The sequence below is a fragment of the Odocoileus virginianus genome, chromosome 5 (genome assembly GCF_023699985.2).
Source record: "Odocoileus virginianus isolate 20LAN1187 ecotype Illinois chromosome 5, Ovbor_1.2, whole genome shotgun sequence".
Lineage (NCBI taxonomy): Eukaryota > Metazoa > Chordata > Mammalia > Artiodactyla > Cervidae > Odocoileus > Odocoileus virginianus.
In genome coordinates, this window is record NC_069678.1 from 17,339,999 (window position 1) to 17,354,603 (window position 14,605).

Below are 14,605 nucleotides of genomic sequence, written 5' to 3' on the forward strand. Positions count from 1 at the left end.
CCTCTGCCTCGCCTGCACATGCAGAGAGCGGCTGATGGGAAGCCAAGGTCAGCTGGAAAACTGACATACAGATTTCTAATATTTGTCTTCCATTTTATTAGTAAACAAATTCTCAGAATAGACTGATGCTAAGTCTGAGTGTAATAGTAAAGCAGAAACTACATTTCCCTTTCTCCTTTTATTTCACATATCAGCTCACTGCAAAGTTTATTATCTGAGCTCCTTTAGGAAGTGTGGAAGAAGCTCCACCACCTGGAGCAGAGATGGCACTGAACAGAAAAACTCCACTGCCAGAAATATTATCAAGATATGTTAACTTAACACACACAAACTTGAACTCATTCATCCATCTCTAGATAAGCCCTTGCTACTCTTCTAAAACTCTGACCTAGCTTTGCTTGACAAGGCAGTAAAATAAAGAAGCACAGGAGAGAAATTCCTTGGAACTTGAGACTTATGGACAAAGTCAGTGACAAGAGAGCAAGACAGTAAGTTACATATAGTACCTGAGTTGGAGCTTGCAGAGGGAGCCGACAGAGAGCTTCTGGGCCAGAAGACCTGGTCGTTTCACCTGACCCATCTGAAGGTCAGGGCTTATCCTGTCAATAATGCCTGAGCAGGGAAAAGAGCTCTGGCCTTAGATGACTGAGTTAGGGGATGCAGAGAATGGGATAAAGGAGCAAAGTGTTTTTGGGAAACTAAAGATGGTCCTGTGACAACCCTTGGCCCTGAATGAAAACAATAAAAGACCTAGATTTTGAGCCAAATACAAAATCAAGAGACTTGGGCAAGGAGGATAAGAATTTCAAAGATCCCTATCTACTTTATGATATATTCTGCACCCAGGCTGGTGCTGTGACCTCACTGCTGGGAGGTTAGCACAAAGTCAGAAGCAACCACGTGAGGACCACACAGATCATTCAGCTTACACAGAGGCAAGAAAAAAGCAGGAATCTCACTGCGAGGTGCAGTCTTTATACCTCCTGTTCTAGTGCTTCACTCTCATGACCACTAAAACTCAGGCCCAGGGCCCACCCATCCAAAGCAAACGCCCTCCCCATCTGAGCACCTGGATTAATCACAAACCCTGACATTGGCTGAGCTGACAAGAGACTGGCCTGTGGAGTGATCTGGGCAAAAGACAAGTACTGGCCTGTGGGAAGGGCATTTAGCCCTTTATTTCTTTAGAAAAGAATGCAAGACAATAGTTTATGATCAAGAAAAGATTCACTGGCTTCTTCTGACTTCCTTATGGCTACATGCCTACTATAGAATGCTCATTAAGACTCCAGTGTTTTGGGTTTGTTCACTACACACGGTAGAAGAGGACCTACATAAGAGCAGGAAATGAAGCAGGCAACAGTGATACATACCTTTAAGTTCTAGACTCTTCTCTATTTATATTCAAGCCATAAAAACCCTGGATCTATACTGGTTCCAGGTCCCCCACATTTAGCAGAAACCAGAAAAGTCTGAAATAGCCTCGCACCAGGATAAGACACACACAAGAAGAAATGGGAACCCAACTGCAATGAACCATTCTAAATTTTAATACCACTCTCAATAAACCTCATCAAGGGATGGCTGGGTTCTCATAGCTCCTCAGCTATTCCTGAGATGCTCTTAACCAGACTATCTTGAGTAGTCAGGACAATGCAGCTGCCCCAACTGCCTCTTTCTTATTGTCTGTAGTCTGAAAACCTTATAATAGAAAGTTACTGAATCCTTCCTGACTCTAGGTCTCAAAGGAGGAGAAAAAATTATAGTTAGCTAGATACATCTTAGGAGCTGACCACCTTTCACTCCCCAACTCAAGACCCTCAGGCTTCCTTTTTTGCCTTATCTCTATGGAGTCTACTGGACAGGCAGATATGATATGATAATGGGTTGTATAGCAGTCAAAAAAAAAAAAATGGTGGTTGGGCAGGGGGGCATATTTTCTCTCTCCCTATGTATGATAAATATCATGTGTGTCTGTATCAGCGTACAGACTATATCCTGATTTTCTCAATTGTCAGAAAAAAAAATTCTCCTCCTAGCTTGTATCTGCTAATCCAGGATCTCATCAAGATTACTACTAAGCTACTTACTACACTGTGTAGGATGGTGTGCCCTTAACTCTAATGCTTTTGCTCTGGGAAAAGTCTACACCTAAAGATACCTCAGTTGGGCCAGAGATTCTTCCCTAAAATCCCTCTCTCTTCTTAATAAACCATGCTATAGAGCTACAGAAGACAGGAAAAGGAAAATAATTTCATTAAAACCTCAGCATCCCCATCCCATAGTATAAAAAGACTATACTGTCTTTTTATTTAGCTGGCTAGACCTCTAAGCCATGGTATTATGTTGTCAAAGTAACAATTCAGTGGCCCTGCTAAAACCTACCTTAATGACTGCAGAGAGTAGGGAGTCAGCCAGCCCAGCAAACCATACTCACCACGCCTCCCTTGTCCCCCTCCATGAACTGAATGATCTGGCAGGATGATTTCTCCCAGAGGAAGATGTGCCCACAGTCACTACCGCTCACCACAAACTCACTCTTGGGGCCATAGAAATTGACGCCTTTTACTGTAATGATAAATGAGGGAATAAACCGCATGAGAGCTGGCATTAGGCCTAAATATTTACCTCACAGGAAATTTATTCACACATCTAAATCGGCTAAGAGCCAAAAACTTCTTTCACTTTCACAAAACAAATCAAGGGATTATGCATGTAAAATAAGATAGAATAAGAATCACACCAAGTCCCAGAGACTATTTATATAGTCTCCCAAAGAGGTCCACGGAGCTGAGCAGTTTACAGTCCTCAGCAACAACCTCCAACGAACAGCCACCAGCCTTACCAATGCCTCACCTGTCCCAACCTGAATGGCCCCAGCCTGCCCACTGTAAAACAGCACTGTCCCATGCCCTACGATTTTCCTTGGTATCTGTGATTGACTGGTACCCAGTCCGTGCTTCCTGGGTCATTAGGTGACCTAAGACTGGTAGAAGTTTATGCTACAACTGCCTAAAGTACCTGAGGTGGGCTTACTACCAAGACTGAACAACAGGACCCCACCCTCTGAAATTAGTAAGAGAATCCAGGAGTCCCAACTGCTATGTCTAGTTCCATATCCATCACAAAACTGGAACACTTCCTTCTGTATGCCCAAGGACCAAGATTAAATATAGCATTCCCCCTCTCTTCTCACAGTTCAAGAGAAAAAGGAAAACTAACTGCTCTCTCCCAGTCAACATTATAACAGACATCTGTTATGAGCACTAATAACAACCAAGAGCAGTGATTCCAACTTGTCTGTACAAGAATCAAACAGGTTGCTTTTGAAAACTCCTAATCAAGTTGTACCCTATACCAATTAAGTCTGAATGGATGGGTATGGGAGCCAGCTTCAGGTGACTGCATCGTATAGCAAAGTTTAGGAACCACAGACAGAACAAAGAAGGCCAATCGTCACAGCAAACCTGGGTGAGGTGCTATCAGCATTCCTCCTCTTCTGCATCATGCAAAAGAACTATTTCTTCCTCTTCCTTCAAAGTACAAGCTCACCCCCCCATTTTAGTCTTAGTACAACCAACTAAGGAGGGCTCTCCCAAACTCCCTAATAAGTCTTTTAATCCTCAAGTTACCTGAAATCGTAAGTTTTCATATATATTTTATATAGTCAGTCTAGTTTACTTACACCCAGACCAAGTAACATCACTATCATGGTGAGAAATGCTCCTGAGCCCTCTCTCCTCTAGCACAGGAGGGCCGATGAAAACTTCAGCCCACTCAGGCTTGTCCTGTGGTGATGGGTAGCCTAACTCCTTTAGGTAACTCTTATTTGCACAACCTAAATGAGATACTGTGGCTCTTCAAATCAACAGGCTTGGGGTATAGAAACCTAGAAAGACAGCCTCACCTGTGGCATTATTTCTGTGGCCCTTATATCTCTTAATATACTGGGCCCCATCACTGTGAGAGGAGTTGAAGAGGTAAATGTCTTCATCATTGTAGCTGGCCAGGAGCTCTGCCAAGAACAAGCACACAGCAGTGAAGGCAAAGGCTGAAAAGAGCTAGGACTAGGAGCAGGGGCTGGGGTGGGGCTTCTTGCCAGCAGTGCCCCCTCCTGACACCCAGGTATAGCGCCCATCTTACTCAGTTGGAACAGCAAGCAATTCAGGTGTCTAGGGTAGACTAGGAACACGCTGCCAACTCAGGGGTAGCAGAATGCTCAGGAAGATCATACCCATTAATTCAGGAATGAGTCAAAGGCTAAGAACCTGCTCAAGCAAGTAGCCTGGACTTTAAGACAGGCCGTGCTAAATATCGCCTGTGGCATTCTGCGAGTGCCTGGCATCTCCAAGGGTCGTGTGCTGTATCCTCCCACTGTGTGCTCACCGTCAGCGACTACTCCCCACGGCTCCACCTGGAGCTACAGCACAGTGGTGAGCACGGGAGGGCACATGCCTCGCTGGCGCAGCAGCTCCCTAGACAGAGGGGGCATGCCAGCCTAGGTGCTGGGCCCTGCTCACGTACCTGTGCCGTCGTGGCTGTACACAAGACAGGTGATGTTTGCTTTGGACTCACTGTTCACCTGCAATAAGGAGCAGATACTGACTGATGCCCCACCCCCCCATTTATTATACCACCTTCAGGAAATAGGCTTTCCTTCACACTCCCCTGTGTCTTCTCCCAGGGACTGAGAGAGAGAGAGAGGCAGAGAGAGGCAGGGAGACAGACAGACAGGAGTACAACTGATGAAACTTGACCAAAATGGGGGGAGAGGGCTTTCTACTGGTTGTCTTCTGTGTGTTAGCCATTTCATATGCACATTATCTTGTTAGGCTTTACCATCGTGGTACAAGGCAGTTATCTGTATCTCTGTTGATAAGAAAACTGAGGCTAAAAGGAGGTAAGGTGACTGCCCAAGATCACAAAACTGCTAAATGGTAGAGCCAGGGATCAAATCTAGGTGTCTTTTGACTCCAAAGTCCAAGCTCTTCCCACTATGTCAACAAGTCTGGTGGCAGGCTTGGGGTTGAGTCAGGGAAGTCTGGAGCCACTGGCCCTTCATGAATCTTACCAGGTGATGAGGGCAGAATTTCTTGAGTACTCCATTGTTTTCATTCTCATCAATCTTCCTCTGGTCATAAATCCTACAGAAGCAGCAATGAAAATATCAAAACTTACAAACAACCCTTGAAGAGCTGAAATTCAAGGCAGTGACTAGAACAGCAGTCAGCTGGATGTCAGAACAGATAAAAGACATTCCCCAATTCAGCTTCTGGCTCAGGCTTTTCCTCAAAAATCTTCTCCCACCCCTCTTCCAAACCAAAACTCTTTTATCCAGGTACTTCTCATTTCAAGTAGTAATCCTAAGTTCCATTATTTTGAAGTGGCTTATCTCTTCTCTCAGCTTTTACGTCGCTTACTATTTATCTGCACTGAAATAACATTACAGATCCTTTTCTATGTATGCTGTCTCCCCAATGCAGTTCATTACTCACGGGCAGAGACCATGCTTTTTCTAAGTCAGGGGGTCCTCAATCCCTTCCTGAAATTTTATTTGGCTAGTTCTCCCCACAACTATTACAAGCTACCATTTATATCCCAAGACTCCCTCTATTCTTCCACCTTTTCCATCAAGCACCAAACTACCCTCACCTTCCCTCATCTTTCCAATGCAAACTTTAATCATTTGTGCAACCATTTATGACACACAGATTAGGTGCCAAGTAGTATACCAAGTGCTAGAAATACAGTGAGGAACAAGCCAGATCTAGCCACTGTCCTTGCATATCAGCGTCCTCCAATCTCAAGAGTCTCATCCCTCCAAGGACCCTGTTCGCTTGATTAGCCCTCCCCCTCACCACTGTCTGCCCAGTCTCTACAAATCCTCCCACTGACCTTTCCCACTCTGCTGTTTCTGTCCCCCCACCTCCCCACCACGCCTTCAGTTAGACTGTGGGAAAGAGCAATCTGTTTTTAACATTTTCACTCCCTCACCTCCTATTCATTTCTTGATCCACTCTAATCTAGCTTTGGCTTTCAATTCACTACTGAAACTTCTCTGGCTAAAGTCATAAGTAGCCTAACCACCAATGCCAACAAGATACTTTTTTAGGTCTTTCTCTCATCTTTTGACATTATTCATTACTCCTTCCCTGAAACACTTTCTTTCCTTGATATCCAACCAGAAGCACATGGGCTTGTGCTTCTTTGTTCATCCCTTCAATGCTAATGTTGCTCAAAGGTCTAGTCTTAAGTTCTCTGACTCTATGTATGGAAATTTTAAAACCTAGAGTTCAAGTATATGTGAATGCCCAAAAACTGTGCTTACATGTAGTTCTCATATTCTCAAAGAGGCCAGAGACTCAAAAGGGAGGAAGAATTCTGCACTATACTTTCTTCTGGTGATCAAATTCCATTACCAACATTTTAACTACCACCTATATGTAGATACATGTCTCTTAGATCTGTGTCTCCAGCCCACGCTTGTTCTGAGTGAGCTCTACATGTATAGCCACATGCCAAATGAATGTTGTAATGGAATGCCCAAAAGTAAAATCATTCTCCTTAAATTAAGATCGTTCAAGATCTACCCTTCCCCCCAAATCTTTGTTAATGGCACCATCCTAAATTCAGGTGGCCAAACCAAAAATCAGGTCCTTTCTCTCCTATATTTCTTTCCTGTCAACAATTTGACTTTCTGGGTATATTTCTTCACTATATCTGCTTTCTCCACTCTTATTCATTTTTTGCCTACATTATCTGTAGTAACCTTCTAACTGATTTCCTTGCTCATACTATCACCAGAATTACATCTAACATGAAAAATTTAATGTAAATTCCATAATTAAATCTCTTCAGTGATTTTGTACTTTCTAGTAAATAAGGTTCAAACTGCTCAATATGGCTGCCTACCACTTCCCAAAGATCCTATACATTACACACACACACACAAAGCTATGCTTCCTTGTATACACCATGTCTCATCTTGTTATCCTAAAACAACTGTGTTTCCTTTACCTGAAATATTTCCCATTTGTCTTTAATTTTCTTTTGTGAGAAAGAACAGCATAGTTAATGGTTTCCACCATATTGAAGGAGTCTGAACTGAGTTCAGATACTATGCTCCTTACTAGATGAGTAATATTGGGTAAGTTACTTAATATTTTTAATCCTTATATATCTGTTTCTTCAGAATCCTCCCTGAAGGCAGAAACTACATCTAGTCAACTGCGTATCTAGCACACAGCAAATGCTCAGTAAATGCTAGGTGAATAAACAAACGAAATCAATGTATGTTTGTATTCTCCACAATTCATTAACAAATATCCTGCATAAACAGACTATCCAGGAAATGTTTTTTAAATGAACCAATAAAAAAAAAGAAGACAAACAGGAGACTGCTGTACTACCAATTACTACTCTTCAGCAAATATAGCTGCTAACAATCAGATTTGTTTCCCCTCTAAGTCTAAATCAACAGCTTTCAAATATCACTAGGTCATCATTATGTTCCCAAGTCATCAAATTAGTAAAAAAAAAAAATTTTAAGTATTTAATATTTTGGTGTATGGAACAGTCTGTGTTCCTCAATATCTAAAGCTCTTTGCCCTTCTTTTGTCTTCCTCTTTCTTCCCTAAGTATTTATTAAGAACCTATTATATTCTAGATATGATGCTTGAGACTAGGGGTTGGCAAATTTTTTCTTAAACGGCAAGGCAGTAATTATTTTAAGCTGGCAGGGCCATCCAGTCTCTGTCACAGTAACAAATGGCTATGTCTATGTTCCAATAAAACTCTGTTTACAAAAACAGTGTAGACTGCTAACACCTGTGCCAGAAAGTGGTGACACAAAAATTTTAAAAAATTCTCTTATTATTTGAGCACAGGACAGAAGCTTGTCATTCAAAAAAATTTTTGTTTTTGATTTATAATACTTTATTAAGCAGTTTTAGGTATACAACAAAACAGAGAGCCATATAGATGTTTTCCATACACTCCCTGCCCTCACACATGTACAGCCTCTCCGATTCTAAATCACTCACCAAAATGGTAGTTTTTTTAAAAACCTACACTGACATACCATAATCACTCAAAATCTACAGTTTACTCTACATTCTACAGGCTTGGATAAATGTATAATGACATATATCCACCATTAACATCACAGAGTATTTCCACTGCCGTAAAAATCCACTGCCTATTCCTCTCTCTTGCCCCACCCCACCCATGGCTATCACTGATCCTATTTCCACAGTTTTGCCTTTTCCAGAATGTCATACTGTTGGAACATATAGTATGAAGTCCTTACATACTGGCTTTTTTTTCCACTCAGTAATATGCATTTAAGATTCCTCCATGTCTTTTCATGACTTGATGGTACATTTCTTTCTAGTGGTAAATTATCTTCCATTGTCTAGATATACCACCATTTCACATACTGAAGAACATGCTGGTTGCTTCCAGAGTTTGGCAATTATGAATAAAGCTACAGTCATCCATGTATAGGTTTCTGTATAGACATATGTTTTCAACTTCATTAGGTAAATACCAAGGAGCTTAACTGTTGGATCACAGGGTGCCAGTTTTGGAGACACTGTCAAACTGTCTTCCAAAGCAGCTGTTATCATTTTGCACTGTATGCATCTTTCCTGATGGTCATCTTTCCATTCACTTATCTGAATATCTTCTTAACTGAGGTGTCTGTTAAGGTCTTTAGCCCGTTTTTTGATTGAGTTCTTTTTTGCTGTTGAGATTTAAGAGTTATTTGTATATTTTGGATAACAGTCCTTCATCAGATGTTCCCTTTGCAAGTATTTTCTCTCAGTCTGTGGCTTATCTTCTAAGTCTCTTGAAAGATACTGTCACGGAGCAGAAGTTTTTAATTTTAATGAGATCTAACCTATCAACTTTTTCTTTCATGGATATCTTTATAATGCTGTATGTAAAAAGCCATCACCATACTGAAGGTCTTCTAGGTTTTCTCCTATGTTATCTTCTAGGCGTTTTATAGCTTTGGGTTTTACTTTCAGGTGTATTATCCATTTTTGAGTTAACTTTTGTGAAGGGTGTAAGGTCTATATCTAGATTCAGTTTTTATACGTGGATGTCCAGTTGTTTCAGCACCGTATATTGCAGAGCCTATCTTTTCTCCATTTTTTGCCTTTGCATCTTTGTCAAAGATAGCTCAACTATATTTATGGGGGTCTATTTCTGGGCTCTCTATTCTGTCCCTTTGATCTATTTGTCTCTTTCACCAATACAATGCTGTCTGAATTACTGCAGCTTTATAGGAAGTCTTGAAGTTGGGTAGTATCAGGCCTCCAACTTTGTCCTTCTCCCGCAATATGGTGTTGGTTATTTTAGATCTTTATTTTCATCTCACAAACTTTAGAATCAGTTTGTTGATACACATAAAATATCTTGCTGGAATTTTGACTGGAATTGCACTGAATCAACAACTCAAGTTGAGAAGAACTGACATCTCCACATTATTGAGTCTTCCTGTGCCCTTGACATTTTAAATCAAATAAAGAATAGCTTCAGCACTGTCTCAACATCCTTACTGCATTTCTCTCCACAGGCCTCCAGGTCCTCACTAACTCTAAGTCCTTCTCTTCCCTCCTCACCTCCTCTTCCTGCCATGTGCCTTTAACCTAGTGTTCTCTCAGTGTCACTGATAACAATAGGGAAGCAAAGGGACTATTTATTCACTGATCTGGGCCTACACTAAATCCTTTAGCAATAAATTTACATGTCAACCAATCACACTGCCAGATCTATTACCACAAGATTCATTTATCTGATATAGTCTCCTTTCCTTCACTCCTGTAAATTCTTATAACAACCCAAGCAGGATTTAGCAGCAGAGACTCAAATTGATACCACCCCTCACTTGCCTACCTTTTTTCTTTCTCCCTACCCTCCCTGCTTTTTGATCATATTCCAAAAAGCATTACTCTATAAGGTTTCCCTTAAATGCTCCTTCACAATCCTAAACTAAAATTCAGTGTTTACGATGCAAAAGCCTTGAGGATAAATAAGTGATTTTTCTGTACTCCCTTAGAGGTTTTCCTTCAGGCTAGTGAAAGCTAATAGTGCTATGATATAAAATATTCAGCAAAAATATTTTCAGATTCGTACTGTAAGGTGAACCTAAAGTTCTGTCAAAGAAAGAATCAGAAAGGAGGAATTCCAATATACTCAGTGAACTGAAGAAGTGCCAGAGAAACTGAAAATGATGCGAGAAGAGCTAGGGTGTTGGAAGGGCCATCTGCTCATAGGCCATCAGTTCAGTTCAGTCACTCAGTCGTGTCTGACTCTTTGCAACCCCATGGACAGCAGCTCACCAGGCTTCCCTGTCCATCACCAGCTGTGCCTCAAAATCTACATGTGCTTCTGTCAAGTAAACAGCCTATTACATGCTGAGAATTTGGCACATACAAAGGGATAAAGAACACTGAGGCTGATAAGAGTCAGATCTGAGTATTTCTCCTTGTGTCAAAATACTGAAACAAATTTCCAGCCCCATTCTAACCCTCAGAAAGTATCAGTTTTGGATAAAGGCATTATCAATTGCAGTTATCAATACAGACGATGCCTCCATTTTCCTCCAAACATCAAGGTCCTTGTGGTTGAATTATCTGAATTCACAGACTTTTCAATGAATCCAGATTGCTCAAGCAGGCAATCCAAACTAGAAATTTCAGTAAATGCTTTTTTGGAGGAAGTAGCACTTGAAAGTTCCAACAACTAAACCCCCTTTTTTGATCAACAGCTTCTTATCTTTAAAAAAAAAAAAAAAAAAAATCTACTGCTACACATTTGCTATTGGTCAATAAAGAAAAGGAATCTAGAAGGCAATGAAAACAGGGGAAGAAGAGCGTAACAAAGTTCCCCAACTCTCTTGCAGGGTTCTTCAATAAATTAAGATCATTTCTCAGGGATTTCTAAAAATTTAGTCTATCCCTGTGACTATTAATAAAATTAATTACAGAATACAGTTATAAAAAATACCCTCTCATTTAAAAAGGAAGATCATGTATTTCACCACTATCAGAAAAGCATAAAGTCATTTATTTTTCTATAAACCTCTCCTTCCTCCCTTTCAAACTGATGACCCCTTGGCAACTAAAAAAATAAACTTGAGACAGACCAACTGGGTAGAGATGGGATGTAACCCTTTCTCAAGGGTTACATCAAGGAAGGGTCAGGGAAACTAACTGCAGTCACATGTAGTCATGGACTGAATCCATAAACTCTGTTTCCCTTAGGATATGCCTCAATAGACAATGTTACAAGAAATGTTTAAAATAAAAATATCACTAGGGATAAAGAAAAGTGGTTCAGGATACTAGGAGCCAAAATCTCTAAGTTCACAATGAGAATTTCCAAGTCAAATAAATCATTTCTGAATCTGAAACCAGTATCCAAAATTTCTCGTGCATGTTAACTTACATATGAAAAATGGTGGAAAGTATTTACTAAATAGAGCACTTGCTAGTAAACCTGGGTTTACGCTAACTACTAGGTGGAGACCTTGGTCAATTCATCAAACTTCCTTTAACTTGATAATATTTGCAACATGTCAAGCCATCCCTCAGGGAATGTTAATTAGGGAACAGAATATATCACAGAAGTTTAAACTCTTTGGAAGATGGCAAAAAATGAAAGATGGTGGTTAATGGATTTCTGGGCAATTCATACCTTTCCAAAAGGGACAGCTGGTAGTACACAACGCATCACAATCTCAAACTCTCAAAGACACAAAACAGCCACAGACTCACCTTACAAACTGGTCTCGTCCACCTACTGCAAATTGGTGGGTATTGGCAGGATTCACATAGATTGTATACAGCCCCACTTTCTTCTCCTTTTCTTTTGTCACCACCAGTTTCCTTCAAGAGTAGAAAAGCATAAATGTTATATTCTCCTAAAGATTCAGATAGTCATGGCAAGTGAGAACAGAGAGTAATGCAGACACAGCTAAGAAGAAACCAAGCAGATTTTCATTTGGAAATAAAGAAAAAAGTGGTTTTGTTTGTACACTGGAACAAGAAAAGAAAAATATAACCCACTGCCATATATATTTACTAAGTGCTACTTTGGAAATGGAATAAAACTTGTAAATTTATGGTGTTCCTCAAGAAGTATAAAATTAAAGGTGTATGAAAGTATCACTCCCCAGAGTCTCAGTCTGAGTTCAATATGATGATAACCAATCACTAAAGAGACAATACCCACATTTTCCCACCTTTTACTTACAAATATATCTTTCCAATCATCTGGGAGCAGGGAGTAAGAGGAGGATGAATCATAGGAAGAGTGGACAGAAAAGACTTTAAGGCCAGAATTTATCTCCCAGATTCCAGAAAAGCATCACTTAAAACACAGTTTTAAAATGCACAAAGAAAAATGGCAAGCTACAGTTAATCCAAAGGGAAACAATATTAGTGTTCCCTTATTTGAAGAAAATTAGGAGAGGAGATTCTTATGAAGACAGCTATTTTTAAGGCTGTAAATAATTTCTGAATTATTCTTCTGGTTGCACTACAAAAACCGGTGATTCTGAAGAAGGCATGGGACCCCAAGGAAACCTTATAAAATTTCCACAATTTGTCCCACCTTAAGGGTGGTACTATGACTACTCTTTCCAGATTGAAGTGTCCAACCTGTCAAATATGACATCATAAGGATTAGTAAATTTATAGAAGAAAGACAGGAAAGGTTTTTTTTTTTTTTTAGTGCCAAATAATATTCTATTATCTGGGTGTACCATAGTTTATCCATTCACCTACTGAAGTACAGCTTGGTTGCTTCCAAGTTTTGGCAATTATGAGTAAGAGTTTTCACTTTTAATTCTAAGCTTTTGTTCATTTCTGGTACTTAGAGAAAGAACTACAATTACGACAAGTTTCTTTGTAAATGATGTTAGCATCCTCTCTACATGGTCAAAGTCACTCCAACCTAAACTGTTCTAGGCAAAGAGGAGAAATTTTATTAGTATTTAATTTTAAAATCTCTGTAGTTTTCCATTAAAAGAACAGTGTATAGAGGTCATTAAAAATAAATGTCATTAGGGAAAAAATAAATACACGCGCACCTAACCCTCAAAAACACAAGGCAGAAAACAAATCAAAAAAGAGTTTCAGGAACAAAATTAGCAATGGAGAAGAGGCAGCTCTGAGTTTTAGATAAGGAAAGAGGAATAGGAGTAGATGCTGTTCTTTTTCAGAGAACTGTCTCCTTTCCTAAGCAATCTGGGTTTTTTCAGGAGAGGGTCAGACCAGCACAAAGTTTACCAGGCAGAAGCGCAATGAGGACACTGAGGTGAAAGATTATGAAGCACTGGCTGCACTGTCATCTAATTCTGATGAAGAGCTCAGTCTTCCCATGTCTCCATGTGTTCACCTAAAACAAACAATTCTCTCTCCCAGTATATAAATACACAGAGTACCTTGAGCTCTCCAGGGAAAATGCAGAGGTATAAATATGATTAACAATAGTAGCAGGGGGAAAAAAAGTTTTGACACCAGAGCAAGGCAGCAGACAAAATCATATGAAACAAATTTACCAAATTTTGCCTTAAAACTTGCAGTTTTAATGAGCAGGTATGCTCTAAGGGAAATTATGGATCAAACCAAAGGATTCTTTTGAAGAATATCTCAAACTAGCTTCCACTGGCTAAAGGAATATCCACCCCCCACAGCTCTAAATCTAACTCTTTTCCTATGACATTAGACAACTTTACCAGCTTCCAGAGAGTCAGCTATTAATGGATACAAAAAGGAAATATCCCCCTATGTCAATCTCATACAAAAATGCCTTGCATAGAAGCAGATGTTAAGGCACCAGCTTAACATATTCTAGCTACTACCTTCACATTCAGTCCTCTGACCTCTGGTCTTTTACTAATTCAACCCCTAAAGCAAAAACTTTTTTGAAGGCCCACTGTCTCTTATTTTCCCAGCTCAGAATCTGGACCTCCTCCTACTATAAGTTCCTCCTATGTTTCCCCGTTTAATTTCTATCCCATCTATTATGGCTTGCATCTAGATTCACTGGTCAACTCTCAGTCAGATTTTCTGCCTACAACATTTCATCACACATTCCATTATTTGCCAAAGTCATGTGCTCTGCCCATTACTTGAACTAGATTCCCAGTTTCTTGTGGGTTAATATAGTTTTCCTCTGAACCTGATTCAGAGGATCTTGTTCTGCTTCACAACTCTCTACCAGAGCAGACCAAACAAACTCCTATCATTTTTTCCATCTTTGCCCTTCCCACTCCTCTCTGGAAAACTTGCTAATGTTCCATTATTATCATAGAACCACAGAAGTTTAGAACTGAAAATAACAAACATCATTCAGTTTAGGAGGTTAAATGATTTCTCAAAGCTAGATAACTACACACTAGGACTGAAGGTAGCACCTTTATCACCCAGGCCTGTTCCCTTTCCAGTAGAAATCCATTCATTCTCTCTCAACCTTCATCCTCTTGAAGTTTTACACAAATAACCAACATATCCTTTCCACAAGCCGAAAACATTTCCATCCTTTAACCAGTTATTTTAAATTCTTCCATTGTGTAGACAACTTTTTCTATACT

The 14,605-nt window shown here is 40.0% G+C and overlaps 1 protein-coding gene across 11 annotated transcripts in view; it reads right to left on the reverse strand.

The window, feature by feature from the left end:
- Positions 1–14,605, reverse strand: part of DCAF8 (DDB1 and CUL4 associated factor 8) — a 42,027-nt gene that overhangs the window by 5,318 nt on the left and 22,104 nt on the right. For all 11 annotated transcript variants that reach the window (XM_020885074.2, XM_020885083.2, XM_020885105.2 and 8 more), the window contains 5 exons: positions 11,784–11,894; positions 5,072–5,144; positions 4,525–4,582; positions 3,908–4,015; positions 2,438–2,568 (listed from right to left, as the gene is read on the reverse strand). In XM_020885074.2, the coding sequence (XP_020740733.1) occupies positions 2,438–2,568; positions 3,908–4,015; positions 4,525–4,582; positions 5,072–5,144; positions 11,784–11,894 (481 nt within the window). The remainder of the gene's footprint in view (positions 1–2,437; positions 2,569–3,907; positions 4,016–4,524; positions 4,583–5,071; positions 5,145–11,783; positions 11,895–14,605) is intronic.